At 42.2% G+C, this 14,021-nt stretch overlaps 1 protein-coding gene across 5 annotated transcripts in view; it reads left to right on the top strand.

Moving 5' to 3' along the window:
* The window catches only part of RAPGEF4 (Rap guanine nucleotide exchange factor 4), a 310,050-nt gene that overhangs the window by 245,839 nt on the left and 50,190 nt on the right, over positions 1–14,021 (top strand). For all 5 annotated transcript variants that reach the window (XM_077272682.1, XM_077272680.1, XM_077272681.1 and 2 more), the window contains one exon: positions 5,928–6,078. In XM_077272682.1, coding sequence (XP_077128797.1) covers positions 5,928–6,078 — 151 coding nt within the window. The remainder of the gene's footprint in view (positions 1–5,927; positions 6,079–14,021) is intronic.

Raw genomic sequence — 14,021 nt, 5'->3', positions numbered from 1 at the left:
CGGCACTAGTAATAAAAGAGGTATTGGAACCGAAAACTATGGACAGCGCAGACTCTGTCCAGCCATTTAGCTTAGATTGGGGTGGCTGGGACCTGCAGTGCCATCTGACAGTATGGGTGTGTGCTTTCTAGCGGGAGTGATCAGCTCCCTGCTCCAGCCAGTTGGAGAGGACCATACCCTACTTAAGCTTCCAGCTTACTGCTGGAAGCTGCCAGATATAGTCTTGTGCTCCTCTGGCTTAATTATATCTGGCTTAATCCTTGTATTATTGTTCCTTGTTTTGATCTCAGCTTGTTTCCGACCATACTTACGGATTTTGATTTTGTACCTTTCTTGAGCTCTTGGTTCTGTTCTAGCTACCTGATTTCTAGCTACCTGACCATTCCTGCCAGCCTGCTTCACCGAACAGCAGCTAATTCCATAGCCCTAGCCAAAGAGTCCCTGTTTAAGTATAAGATGTCAAAGCAAGGTAGTCGTGGACGAGCTTCAGTCCCCACTCGCCTCGGCATCCTACAGTCAACTCGTGTCCCAGTCTCGGTGAGCTGTTGTGTGTGAGATGTATCTCGCTTACTTCTGGTCCACAGGCATCTTCTGACTCCAGTAATCCATCTTCTTGAACCAGGGCAGCAATCAATCCAGGCGACACGAGGTTCATAAAAACAACCAAACCTTTACTTGGTGAATCAAGAAAAGCACATCCAGCCCATGAATGGCAGCGCTTCCCATGACTCGCATCCAAAGATGATATTTAATATTTTTTTATTTCATAACTTAAAATAGAAGAGATACAACGTGTTTTGGATACAGTATATATCCTCCTTCAGGTATCATAAAAACACAGTACAAATCCCCTTTTATGATACCTGAAGAAAAATATATACTGCATCCGAAATGCGTTGTATCTCTTCTATTTTAAGTTATGAAATAAAAAAATATAAAATATCATCTTTGGATGCGAGTCCTGGGAAGTGCTGCCATTCATGGGTTGGATGTGCTTTTCTTGAATTACTCATCCTGTGTGAGCCTTAGGCTAGTTTCACATTTGCGTTTAAAAACGCAGCGTTTAAAACGCAAACGCAGGTGGTGAAAAAACCGCATGTAAACGCGTGCAAACGCTGCGTTTTTTAGACGCATGCGTTTTCTTATGCGGTAAAAAAGCGGCATTTTGACGCGTTTACATGCGCTTTTTCCTGCGTTTGCGTTTTTGAAACGCATGCTGAGAAGTGTGTGACAGCTGCCAATCATGAAAATCATCTAGAAAACCCACTATAAATAGAAATAGCTAGGGTTGGGGTTAGGGTTAGGGTTTGGATCCCTTTATCACCTTGATGGTGGGGGGTGGCTTATCAGGGTTAGGGTTAGGGGTAGGGTTAGGGTTTGGATCCCTTTATCACCTTGATGGTGGGGGGTGGCTTATCAGGGTTAGGGGTAGGGTTTGGATCCCTTTATCACCTTGATGGTGGGGGGTGGCTTGTCAGGGTTAGGGTTAAGGTACCGTCACACTAGGCGATATCGCCAGCAATCCGTGACGTTGCAGCGACCTGGATAGCGATATCGCTGTATTTGACACGCAGCAGCGATCTGGATCCCGCTGTGAAATTGCTGGTCGCTGCTAGAAGGTCTGCACTTTATTTGGTCGCTAGGTCGCCGTGTATCGCCGTGTTTGACAGCAAAAGCAAGGATACCAGCGATATTTTACACTGGTAACCAGGGTAAACATCGGGTTACTAAGCGCAGGGCCGCGCTTAGTAACCCGATGTTTACCCTGGTTACCAGCGTAAAAGTTAAAAAAACAAACAGCACATACTCACCAGCGCGTCCCCCAGCCTCTGCTTCCTGACACTGACTGAGCGCCGGCCCTAAACTGAAAGTGAAAGCACAGCGGTGACGTCACCGCTGTGCTGTTAGGGCCGGAGCTCAGTCAGTGTCAGGAAGCAGAGGCTGGGGGACGCGCTGGTGAGTATGTGCTGTTTGTTTTTTTAACTTTTACGCTGGTAACCAGGGTAAACATCGGGTTACTAAGCGCGGCCCTGCGCTTAGCAACCCGATGCTTACCCTGGTTACCCGGGGACCTCGGCATCGTTGGTCGCTGGAGAGCGGTCTGTGTGACAGCTCTCCAGCGACCAAACAGCGACGCTGCAGCGATCGGCATCGCTGTCGCTATCGCTGCAGCGTCGCTTAATGTGACGGTACCTTTAGGGTTTGGATCCCTTTATCACCTTGATGGTGGGGGGTGGCTTATCAGGGTTAGGGGTAGGGTTAGGGTTTGGATCCCTTTATCACCTTGATGGTGGGGGGTGGCTTATCAGGGTTAGGGGTAGGGTTAGGGTTTGGATCCCTTTATCACCTTGATGGTGGGGGGTGGCTTATCGGTGTGTATTATTGTTTTTTTCTATTAAAACGCAACCAAATGCATGTGCTTAAAAACGCATGCATTTACATAGACAGCAATACGTTTTTTTGCCGCAAAAAAACGCATGCCTTTTTTTGCGGCAAAAAACGCCTCTAGAAATTACTACATGTTGCATTTCTGCAACAAAACGCAAGCATAGAAAAGACGCATGCGTCGTCAAACGCGGCAAAACGCATACAAAAAAACCGCATGCGTTTTTAATGTTAAATATAGAAAAAAAAACGCATGCGTTTTTTTGCGCTAAAACGCAGCTGCAAAAAACGCAAATGTGAAACCAGCCTTAGTCTGACTCTTTTATTTGGATCCACCCGAGGCAAGCTGCAAGCCCTGTATATTGAAAAGTATCTCAGAGGGAATTCTGAGGATACACAATCTAAAGCCATTTTAGTCTTTTATCAGGTGAGTGCATAAAATTGTGCACCCTTTAAAGACTATAATATTGTGTTTCTGCACTTAGGGCGCCGTGATTTGTCTGTTCTTCTCTCCCAAACAGGGTTTTTTTGTTTACTTGGTAAATGGCAGTATTTGCAGTACTTTCAGACAGGTATAGAGCATAAGGCCCAACGGGTTTTCATTTTTCCCCCAGGTACCAGATACAACTTCAGCCCTGGTTCTTGGTAGAATGACCCTCTTACTGGCTTCTCTGGCCTAGTCTAAGTCCATCTTGCCCTGTAGCTTCACAGGTTGAGTGCGTCCCAGGCCCCCGACGTCTATTTCTAAGGTCCCCCAGGCCATTAGACGAAATCACACGGAATGGTATTTTTGGCAATCCAAGTGTGACCAAGAGGCGCAGTGCACCGTTCTAACAATTTGTTTTGCGTGTCTGCTCCCTCACTGGTGATTGACAGCAGTGGCTTGCCTGGCATTTATTTGCTGTCAATCATCAAGCAATCGAGATAAGGAATGAGTGTTTCCAAGAATTTTTGAACATGAGAAGACCATGGGATGGGATACACTGTACAGCTAACCACTTGACCGAAACTCCTTCCGTCAGAGTATGTTCTCAACCTTCAGGCAGGAGCTGATGACTGTTATTTCTCTATCCGAGAAAATTGGTCGGATTATGCTTATCAAACTCTGATCAGAGTGTGATCCTATTTTCTCAGAGGTGAAGAGTAAAAAAAAAGTTTTTCCATCTTCTCCATTCAGTCTGTTCTTGATTTTTTTTTTTCATGGACCCATTGACTTGCATGGCCGAATGCTTTCCGATTTACACATGCAAATCGTGTGTGCTGTGATTTTGCTTCTCTCTTGGAGAGACTTTGCCCAAGAACAAAATCGGACATGTGCACAGCCCCATAGAATAACATTGGACCGAGTGCGAAAATACGGTTGTCGGTACGAGCCCTAAGGCTATGTAATAGGTTTATGGCACACTTGAAAGTTCAGAGAAGTGAAGCGTGACCGATGACTCAAGAAGAGATGCCCAGAAAAGAGAATGCGAGAGCAATGGGGACATAAGAGGAGATGATGAGTGAATGTACATTTTTTTAGGCTGAAAGTATCCCTCTCGGCTTATACACGAGTCATTGTCCCAGGGGGTCGCCGGGAGAGGGGGAGCGGCAGGAGTGGCGGCTGTCACATCATACTCACCCCCTCCTGGCACGGTCTCTGCACGTCCCTGCTTCTCAGATGGTCTCCAGTGCTGGCAGCTCTTCCTGTATTCAGCTGTCACATGATACCACCCATTAAAGTAATGAATATGGATGCGCCTCCACTCCCATAGGCATGGAGCACATATTCATTACTTTAATGAGCGGTACCATGTGACCGCTGAACACAGTAACAAGCTGCCGGCGCATGCCAGAGACCATCTGAGAAGCAGGGACGTGCAGAGACCGTGCCAGGAGGGGGTGAGTATGATGGGAGGGTGAGCCATGCGATATTTACCTGTTCCCGTTCCACCGCCAGGCTCTGTCTTCCGCGTCCTCTGGCTGTGACGTTCAGGTCAGAGGGCGCAATGACGTGTTTAGTGTGCGCCCTGTGCCTGAATAGTCACTGCAGAGACCTGGAAGGCACAGCTGCGCGCGGCGGTGGGACGGGGACAGGTGAATATCGCAAGTGCTGGGGGCCTGAGCCAGCTGCGACACCAGCACCTAGCGCCCAGGGACGAGAGTCGAGAGATATGTTTTGTTTTGTTTTTTTAATCGCAGCAGCATATGGGGCATATTATTCTATGGAGCATCTTATGGGGCCATCAACCTTTATGGGGCATATTATTGGGCCATCAACCTTCATGGAGCAGCATATGGGGCATATTATGGGGCCATTATTAAAATTTGTGCAGCATTATATGGGGCATATTTTTTGTATGGAGCATCTTATGGGGCCCATCATGAACTTTATGGAGCATTATATGGGGTGTATTTTGTATAGAGCATCTTATGGGGCCCATCATGAACTGTATGTAGCATTATATGGGGCTCCTGATTCAATATGGATATTCAAAAACATTTAATAATACTGATGTCTCAATTAATTTTACTTTTATTGGTATCTATTTTTATTATTTAAATTTACCAATAGCTGCTGCATTTCCCACCCTAGGCTTATACTCGAGTCATTAAGTTTTCCCAGGTTTTTGTGGCAAAATTAGGGGTCTCGGCTTTTACTCGGGTTGGCTTATACTCGAGTATATACGGTAATATCATCTAAAAACAAAATGGCAAACAAAATACCAAATATTGCAAAATAATTAAACATGCCTGTTAATCTTTACAGTTACTCTTTCTTTTGCTTTTCTCAGTCCATTTTATGTTCTTTTGTCCATTCCTATTGGCTGACATTTTATGTAAAATGACTAAAGAAGCATATATCCAAGAAGTATGCATAAAGCAGCATAAAAATCTTCAGAATTTTTTTTTCTGTTAACTAAATATTATATCCAATGCCACAAGATGGCACTCATGTACTTTTTATCTTCAGTAAAAATAAAATCTACCGCTATATTGACCTATCCTTTGAAAACAATGTCTGTCCACGAAATTTGCTGCTTGTCTAATCCCTTTTAACAATCATCTAAAACTCTTCTCTGTTTAGATATTTTTGTAGAGATAAAATGTCACTTAATGCGAAGGAAAAAAATCCTTAATACAGTATAATTCTTTTAATCCAACGAAAATAGGATCCGATAGGCGCTTGGTCATAAATTATTCCGGATTATGAGATGGTGATAGAAAGGTTGTTTTTTTGGTGTAGAATTCTCTTTTAGTGCAGTAATACATTTCATTTTTGGTGGATTTTGTTTAATATTATTATTATTATAGGACATGGACTTCATGAGGTTCTGCTAAACAAGATCTAGTGATCTGAACTTGGTCAATTGATTATTAGTGTAATATGCAGCCAAAAATGCTGCAAGCTATTGTTGGGTTCAAGAAAAATTCTGTTCTGGGTGCTCGACATGAAAAAAAAGTCAAGTGATAAAAAGCTAATTTCCAACGACTGTTAGAATATTAGAAATAAAACATAGAAGCAAATGATGTAACATTTTTATTCCTTAACCTCTTTGCACTTACCATGCGCAACCGTCCCAAGGGACCGAGCAGGAGAAAATGGATTATGCCGTCAATAACAAGCGCAGAGTGATCCGATTAGTGCAACTTTGGGCCACCTTGTACGGAGACTTATTGAGGGAGGATGAGGTTGCAATGGCTTTCTTAGAGGTAAGTTTTGTCTTGTTTTAAACATAGCATAAAATATAGACTTTTTATATAGTCATGGCCAAAAGTGTTGGCACCCTTGAAACTGTTCCAGAACATGAAGTATTTCTCCCAGAAAATTATTGCAATTACTTATGTTTTGTTATACACGTTTATTTCCTTTGTGTGTATTGGAACAACACAAAAAAGACAGGAAAAAAAAGGCAAATTGGACATAATTTCACACAAGACCCCCAAATGGGCCGAACAAAATTATTGGCACCCTCAACTTAATATTTTGTTGCACACACTTTGGAATAAATAACTGCAATCAATCGCTTCCTATAACCATCAACAAGCTTCTTACACCTCTCAGCTGGAGTTTGGAGCACTCTTCTTTTGTAAACTTCGCCAGGTCTCTCATATTTGAAGGTGCCTTCTCCCAACAGCAATTTTAAGACCGTCAATGCCTTATCCCCATCAGCCCATCATTGCCCTTTCCACCACCTCCATCATTTCCTCCCCCACCATCCCCGTCCTTGCCCATTCCACCACTTCCATCATTTCCTCCTCCCCCACCATCCGCATCATTGTCTTCTCCCCATCAGCCCCATCATTGCCCTTTCCACCACCTCCATCATTTCCTCCTCCCCCACCATCCCCATCCTTGCCCATTTCACCACTTCCATCATTTCCTCCTCGCCCGCCATCCCCATCATTGCCCTCTCCATCACCCCGTCATTGCCTTCTCCCTATCAGCCCCATCATTGCACTCTCCTCCCCCTACACACAGACACAAACAGCACCATTCACCTCTCTGCACATTGCCCCGCAGCGCTACGCATGCACGCACACACAACACACACACACAGCACCTCTCACCTCTCTGCACGCTTTACCGCAGCATCACCGTCGCCTTACTCTCTAACATCATCTTGTGGCGCTGCTGTCTGTGTGAGAGGAAGCGCGGGCAGGAAGCAGGACAGATTGCTGCAGCTCCGCTGCTATTTTCTCTTGTAGGCAGCCCGCCGCACATGAGGGCAATCTGGCCAGGGGCCCTCCGGTGCCTCGGGGCCCGATAAACAGGCCAGATTGCCCTCATTATTAGCCACCCTGTAAGGGCCTCCCTCCACCTCCGGGTCCCGGTGCAGCTTCACAGGTTGCACATGCGGTATGTCCGCCCATGTTCACGGCACACTCCTTTAGATATGCAGAAGGTAGAACATGCAGGGAGTTGCCTCTGTTAGCAACTACCTGCCTGTTTTTAGGCTCATAGTAGAAAAAAATAACCCCTTTAATGATGGCTGGGAGCCCACTAATCCCTATAACAGGACTCTGGAGAGTCCTCTCTGTGTGGAGGTGAGGTTGAGCACCCCCACCTCTTCTCTATTCATTGTTTACGGCACTGATGGAGATACCCGAGTACAGTGCTTGGGGTAGGTGTTGGTAAGGGTCCCAACAGATGGACCACTTGCAATCCGTAAGTTATTCCCTATCCTATGGATATGGGGTGACTTAAAAACTTGGCGTGAAACCTTTAACAGGACAACACTTGCAGGAGGCTGTGAGGCCGCACATGGAGTTCCCCTGCCTTTTGCGCTGCAGTATCCTACTCGATTGGGTGACACAAGAGGGAGATAGCCTCCTAATGAAGCAGTGTTCCCAGGGGGGAAATGGCAGAAAGAGATATAGCAAGGACCCAGGGGCCGACATATCATTGGTAAAACCACAGGGGCCCAAGAGGTAAGGGGGCCCATTTATACTTCCAAAGCAGGTGCAATTTTGCCTTTTTAGGCTGTAAAGGGCCCGTATATTCTTCTTATACAGGGGCCCTTTTCTGTCTGTGTCCACAAGTGAAAGGACGTGTACACTTTTATATCAGTTCTACAAAAACGAGCCAGAACAGAATATATTATAAATTTGTATATGGTTCAATTTCCTAATATTAAACTGTAAAATAAATAGAATTGTGACCTGTGTCCAGTTGAGGCTGAATACCGGGACACAGGGTTGTGTATTTTTCCATCCGTTCCATACAATAACACATGTACAATATCCGCGCTGCTGCGGCTCCAGCACTGTGCCATTGTGCTAATGTCGATCCAGTGGGAGAAGTTTTATTTCTTCTCCCACACTTCATTATAAGCTTTTATACATGTCAATATGTTGCAATTTTCTTAAGCGACTTTACTATACAATGGCTTCCACCTAAAAATATACATAATGATTGGGATAAGTGGGCAAGTAATTTAGAAGCATGATTTTTACACAGAACATGGATTTTACAGGCCTGTCTCCATGAGATGCACGGGTAACCGGCAATTACTCTGCACATGGCTGTTATTAGTGGGAGAGTGCAATCATTTTATATAGCACTTGCCTCCGACTGCAGCATTGTATCCTATTAACCAATTACCATTTTACTCGACTCCCCTATGGAATGACAAGCACCGGATCGACGGAAAGGAGACTATGGCATATAGACGCTTCCTGTGACCACTAATCCGTGATATTTCCCTTTTTGATTGATTCATAAAGACGTTTATCGCATTGATTTGATCTGATTTGCGTAATCAGTGCGATTGTGACTTGTTTTCATCCCAGATCTATAGGATAAACACGCGATACACGTACAGGTTTGGGCTAATATGTTGGTTGCAAACAAATTAAATGCGTAGCGATAATGCAAAAGGAATGGCTGGTGCATAATGCTCGAAAAATCGGGTAAAGAAGCAGCCAATAAATTGCTAAAGATACTGTAAGTCCTCGGAGCCTTAGGCTGTGGTTCACACATTGCGTTTTTTGCTGCAGTTTTTTGAGCACTTTTTAATGCAAATTTTCAACTGCAGTACCAGCAAAGTCAGCGAGATTTCAGAAAGCTCGTGCACACAGCTTGTTTTTTTTTTCCTGACTGTTTTGTCATAAGAGTTTGGTTTTTGCAAAATGCAGCATGTCACTTGTTTCAGCGTTTTTTCACCCATTGAAAGCAATGGGTAGTGAAAAAAACTAAGCAAAAAAACGCATGTATCAGGTTTTGGTGACAACCTGATGAAATTGAAGCAGATTTTTTTTTTTTATGCACTAAGCTTTAGAGACAAATGTACCCTGAGAAAAACACAGTAAAAAACACAGCAAAAACTAAAGAAAAAACGCAGCAAAAAAAAAAAAAACGCAGCAAAAGCTAAGCAAAACATGGCATAAAAAAACACAGCAAAAACACAATGTGTGAACATAGCCTTTGTGTATGTTAACACTACATCTTTTTTCACCAGTTTTTGCAGGGAAAAAGAAACAAAAAGCGCTTCCAAAACACTTATGCAGGGTGGGCCATTTATATGGATACACCTGGGTGGGCCATGTATATGGATACACCTAAAGAAAATGGGAATGGTTGGTGATATCAACTTCCTGTTTGTGGCACATTAGTATATGGGAGGGGGGGAAACTTTTCAAGATGGGTGGTGACCATGGCAGCCATTTTGAAGTCGGACATTTTGGATGCAACTTTATAAATGGACCACCCAGGTGTATCCATATTAATGGCCCACCCTGTAGAATGAAATTTTTTTTCCTACATAAAAGCAACTTCCTGTTTGTATGGTTTTGTTTTTTTTTAATCTTCTTTTAAAGCTCCTCTCTGGCGTTTATTTTTTAAATAATTTTACATCTGGAGAGATGTCAATAAGTTCCCTGCCCCTAGTAACATACTTAACTAACCGCCGTCTTCATCTGTTCTCTGTGACTTTCCAGTCGTGTTCTGCTGGTTTTGACCTACCAGATTATTCCAGAAAAATCAACATTTTTCTTCTATGTAAATGTGTTGTTAAGATCTATAGGCCGGACATAGATCTCCCTGAGAATCTGCCTCCAGAGGTTATTTTAAATAAAAGGAGGCGTTACCAGTGTGAGACATGTAGATCAGAAGAGCAGACTGTCAGTCATTACATGTCTCACATTGGTAATGCCCCCTTTTATTTAAAATAATCTCTGGAGGCAGATTCTTGGGAAGATCTATGTCCGGCCCATAGATCTTAGTGGCTCATTTACAGAAGAATATAATATACATATAAGTAAAACGTGGATTACTCTGGAATAAGACATCGGATCACAGATATGAAGGTGTAATTTTATTGAATTTTGTATGATCTACATGCCCATATAGGCAGCTAAGGGGAAGTTGATCTTACAGATTCCCTTTAAGGGTAAATGTTGTTTTGTTATTTCATAAATCAATAGTAAACATGAAAATAAGCAACTTTGTAATGTATCTTATTGGAGAAATCTACTTCTTTCACCTCCGAGACTGATCATCCATTCTCAATTCATAGGTAAAATTTAGTGAAGAGAGATTTTCACGATACTGAGACAGGGGATGACGGTTGGTGGTCGGAGGGGGGAAGGGGAGAAAGGAGCTGGAGGTTGACACAGACATCATGCTGAAAGTTTCATAGAACTTTATAAGCACCAACTGTCAACTCCTACCCCAGTAACGGTAGAGTCTGTATCCACTGAAGACAGAATATACACGTCAATTGCGAATTCTGAGAACGAAAGATCAGTCCAGGAGGTGAAAGAAGAAGATTTCTCTGATAAGATCTATTACAGTATTTCTTATTTTCATGTGTACTATTGATTTTTGAAAAAAACGAAGAGATTAGTATTATGGTTACTGATTAAGATACTTTTACGGTGCATTTTACACTGCACAATTATGGTGAACAAGAATTGCAAGGAACGTTTATTTGTCAATAATCATAAACCGGCCACCGATGAAAAAGCAAAACGCTGGGGCAAATGACCTTTTCGTTTGCCTAAAAGATCATCATTCACGGCTACACATCATCCTGTGTAAACAGGACATTTGCTGCTGAGAACGATGACAGCCTGTGCACACAAAACGATCTATTACTAATCGTTAAATTCAAATCTGAAGCATGGTCTGCCTGACCAAACAGGCTTTTAAATGCTCACCCATCAACAAACAAGTAGCTGATCACTGACTAGTTGATGTTTAGTGCCCCAGGTTGGGCTGGTGCACAGTAAACAGACCTTTACATGGCATAGTCTACAGCATTTTATTTATATAACACCAGCATATTCCCCAGCACTTTACAATTAAGCGGTGACACACCTGTTACTTGCCACGGGTGAGTTTGAACGAGCATCACATTATTGTTTACCTATAATTTTGGAAAGGTGACAACAATTTTGTCCTTTCCATTTTTGGGGTTTTGTGTGAAATGATGTCCAATTTGCCTTTTTTTTTCTCCGTTTTTATTTATGTTGTTCCAATACACTGAATACACTCAAAGGAAATAAATATGTGGGTTTTTTACAGCAAGAAAGGTTGCAGATTTAACGTTTTTGCAGACAAAAAAACGCCATGGCCGCAATGCCAAACCTAAATATTAACAAGTTAATTATTAAGGAGTAATAATAGTCCTGTTATTAGACAGGTAGCACTCAAGCTGATAAAGGGGCGTAAAATTGTTTCCTTTCCTTGGAAACTCCATACAAATGATCATGGCATTCAGATTAAACCCACAATATTTCAATTAGTATTTTAGATCCGTGCATGTCTACAGATGAGCCGGTTGGGCTTAATAACCCCAAACTCTGCAAATCTCCCAGGGTGAAAATCGCTTTGAAACTATTGTAGGTTTCGTATAGATTTCCAATTACCCAAAAGTATCTAGAGATGTTGCTATTTCAGGATTAAGCCATCATTATCCAATAATATACAGTGTAGTCTGGTAGGAAATTGCCAGCTTTATACAAAAAAAAAGAACTATAGCAATGGAGCTAAAATAAAGAAAAAATCGGTTGTAAGGGTGTTTTTCTACTTTATGTATTTATTTTTATATCTAGAAAATCAGGAAAATATCCAAAAATACGATTTCTGAAGCCTAAGATTTTATTACATTTTCCACACTTTTCAAAGGTTTAGCTCAGGTCAACAGGGCTCAAGATGGGAAAATCATGCTGGGTCAGCTTCTAAAAGATCACTATTAGCAATCAAGAATAACTATTTTCATGGTCCCTCTACTGTTCCTTAATTTTTCTTCTTTTAAACCTTTAAATTCTGTTATCTGTGTATATTGGAAAAGCCAATTCTTTAGGGCTCAGAAGGAGTGTTGGAAATAAGGAAATTGGTGAATATTTTGCAGCCTACCCTTACGTTTCTTACCACATTTACCAGGATTTGTTGTTCTTGGGGGGCTCTAATACTGCACCACTGCGAGTCCTGGGGTTAGGGGTGTAGGCAAAGCATAAGGCCATGTTCACACAGGTGTCTGCATCAAAATGTACATAAGTCATTTGCTCGGTTTATTGCATTTTTGTTGCTTTTTTCCTTTTTCTGATTTTCCCACTGCATCTTTTCGACAAGTAATTTTTGTTGAAATTTTTGCAACATTTTTAATATTGGAAGAGATGTGAAACAGGGAGGAAAGAAAGTTAGGGAATAAACCAAACAAACAGAACAAATAAGTCACTAAGGAGTTATACTTGCATAATGAGAAAATAATCACGCACAGTCGGCATGAGTTATCAGGAGATCACGTTCCTTGTAAGACGCTGTAGATTTTCTGTATTAAAAAAATGCAGCGGAAAATTACTAGTAGGGAACATGATGTGCACCAGGAGTGAAGAAGGCTTGATTTGCTTTGTCATGTTGGTTTTCTATGTTGGTGAGTTTACGCTAGTTGAAAAATAAGAAAATCAGAAGTTACTCAGCCTTTCCTTCTCCAGTGTTCATTAACAGCCTGAAGCGGTGAAGTCATAATTACTGTGCACAAGAACGCTGCAGCCAATCACTGGGCTCAGCAGTGATGCCAGTGTAGACAGACTTTTTAATTCTTTTCTTGGAAAGGGTTTTGTATGTGATTTAATCTTGTAGTATTCCATTAAAAATATGTTTATTGTTCAGATTAAAAACACGAGTGGCAAAAAGCACCAACAAAAATGATTAAAAATCATGCGTCCTTTCTCTACCATTGTAGAAAAATAGGCGTGTGCACAGCCGTAAAGAGGTGCCAGAGAAGGTTCCCACACCGTAGTATATAGCAAAAAACTCGGCAGTCAACTTAACGTAAGACAGGTGATTTAATGGTGTCCACAAAGAGTAACAGAAACGTTTCGGTGCTAAATCTGGACCGTCATCAGTCACAGTAGATAAATGTGAGAGAACGAGTGGACTCACAGAATTGCTAGTTGTGGAGTGAAATCACACTTGTGTGTGAACGTTGCCTGTATATGGGCAGAATAGCCCGAAAAGCGATAAACCTTTAGATATCAGGACTAAAGTGCCATGCCTGTGTAGGACGCGGAATGCACTGCTAGTCCATGCGATCCCTTGAGTGCCGAGTTTTATGCTATATACTTTCTCTACCATTGGCCGGTGAGTCTTACTTCCATACCAGGAAAGATCTTTGAACAAATTATTAAACAACATGTATGTAAGTATCTGGATAAGAATGAAGTGATTAACCAGAGTCAGCATGGGTTTGTAACTAATAAGTCATGTCAGACTAACTTAATTTCCTTCTATGACAGAATCACTGACTGCGTGGATCAGGGAAATGCTGTAGATATAGTATATCTTGACTTCAGTAAAGCATTTCACAAAGTATTTCACACCATCCTTATTGAAAAAATGACTAAGTATGGAGTGGACAAGGAAACTTTTAGGTGGATTCATAACTGGCTTAGTCATCGGACCCAAAGAGTGGTCGTAAATGGCTGCACATCCAGTTGGAAGAATGTCTCAAGTGGGGTACCACAAGGTTCTGTCCTGGGCCCTGTATTGTTAAACATCTTTATCAATGATTTAGATGAAGGAATTGAGGGTACACTGATTAAATTTGCTGATGACACAAAGCTAGGAGGGATAGCTAATACTAGAGAAGAGAGAGAGAGGATTCAAAAAGATAAATAAACTTTAGCAGTGGGCAGAAACTAACAGAATG

Source organism: Ranitomeya variabilis, chromosome 7 (genome assembly GCF_051348905.1).
Source record: "Ranitomeya variabilis isolate aRanVar5 chromosome 7, aRanVar5.hap1, whole genome shotgun sequence".
Taxonomy (NCBI): Eukaryota; Metazoa; Chordata; class Amphibia; order Anura; family Dendrobatidae; genus Ranitomeya; species Ranitomeya variabilis.
The sequence above is the reverse complement of the archived record's forward strand: the minus strand, read 5'-3'. Positions and strand labels throughout refer to the sequence as shown.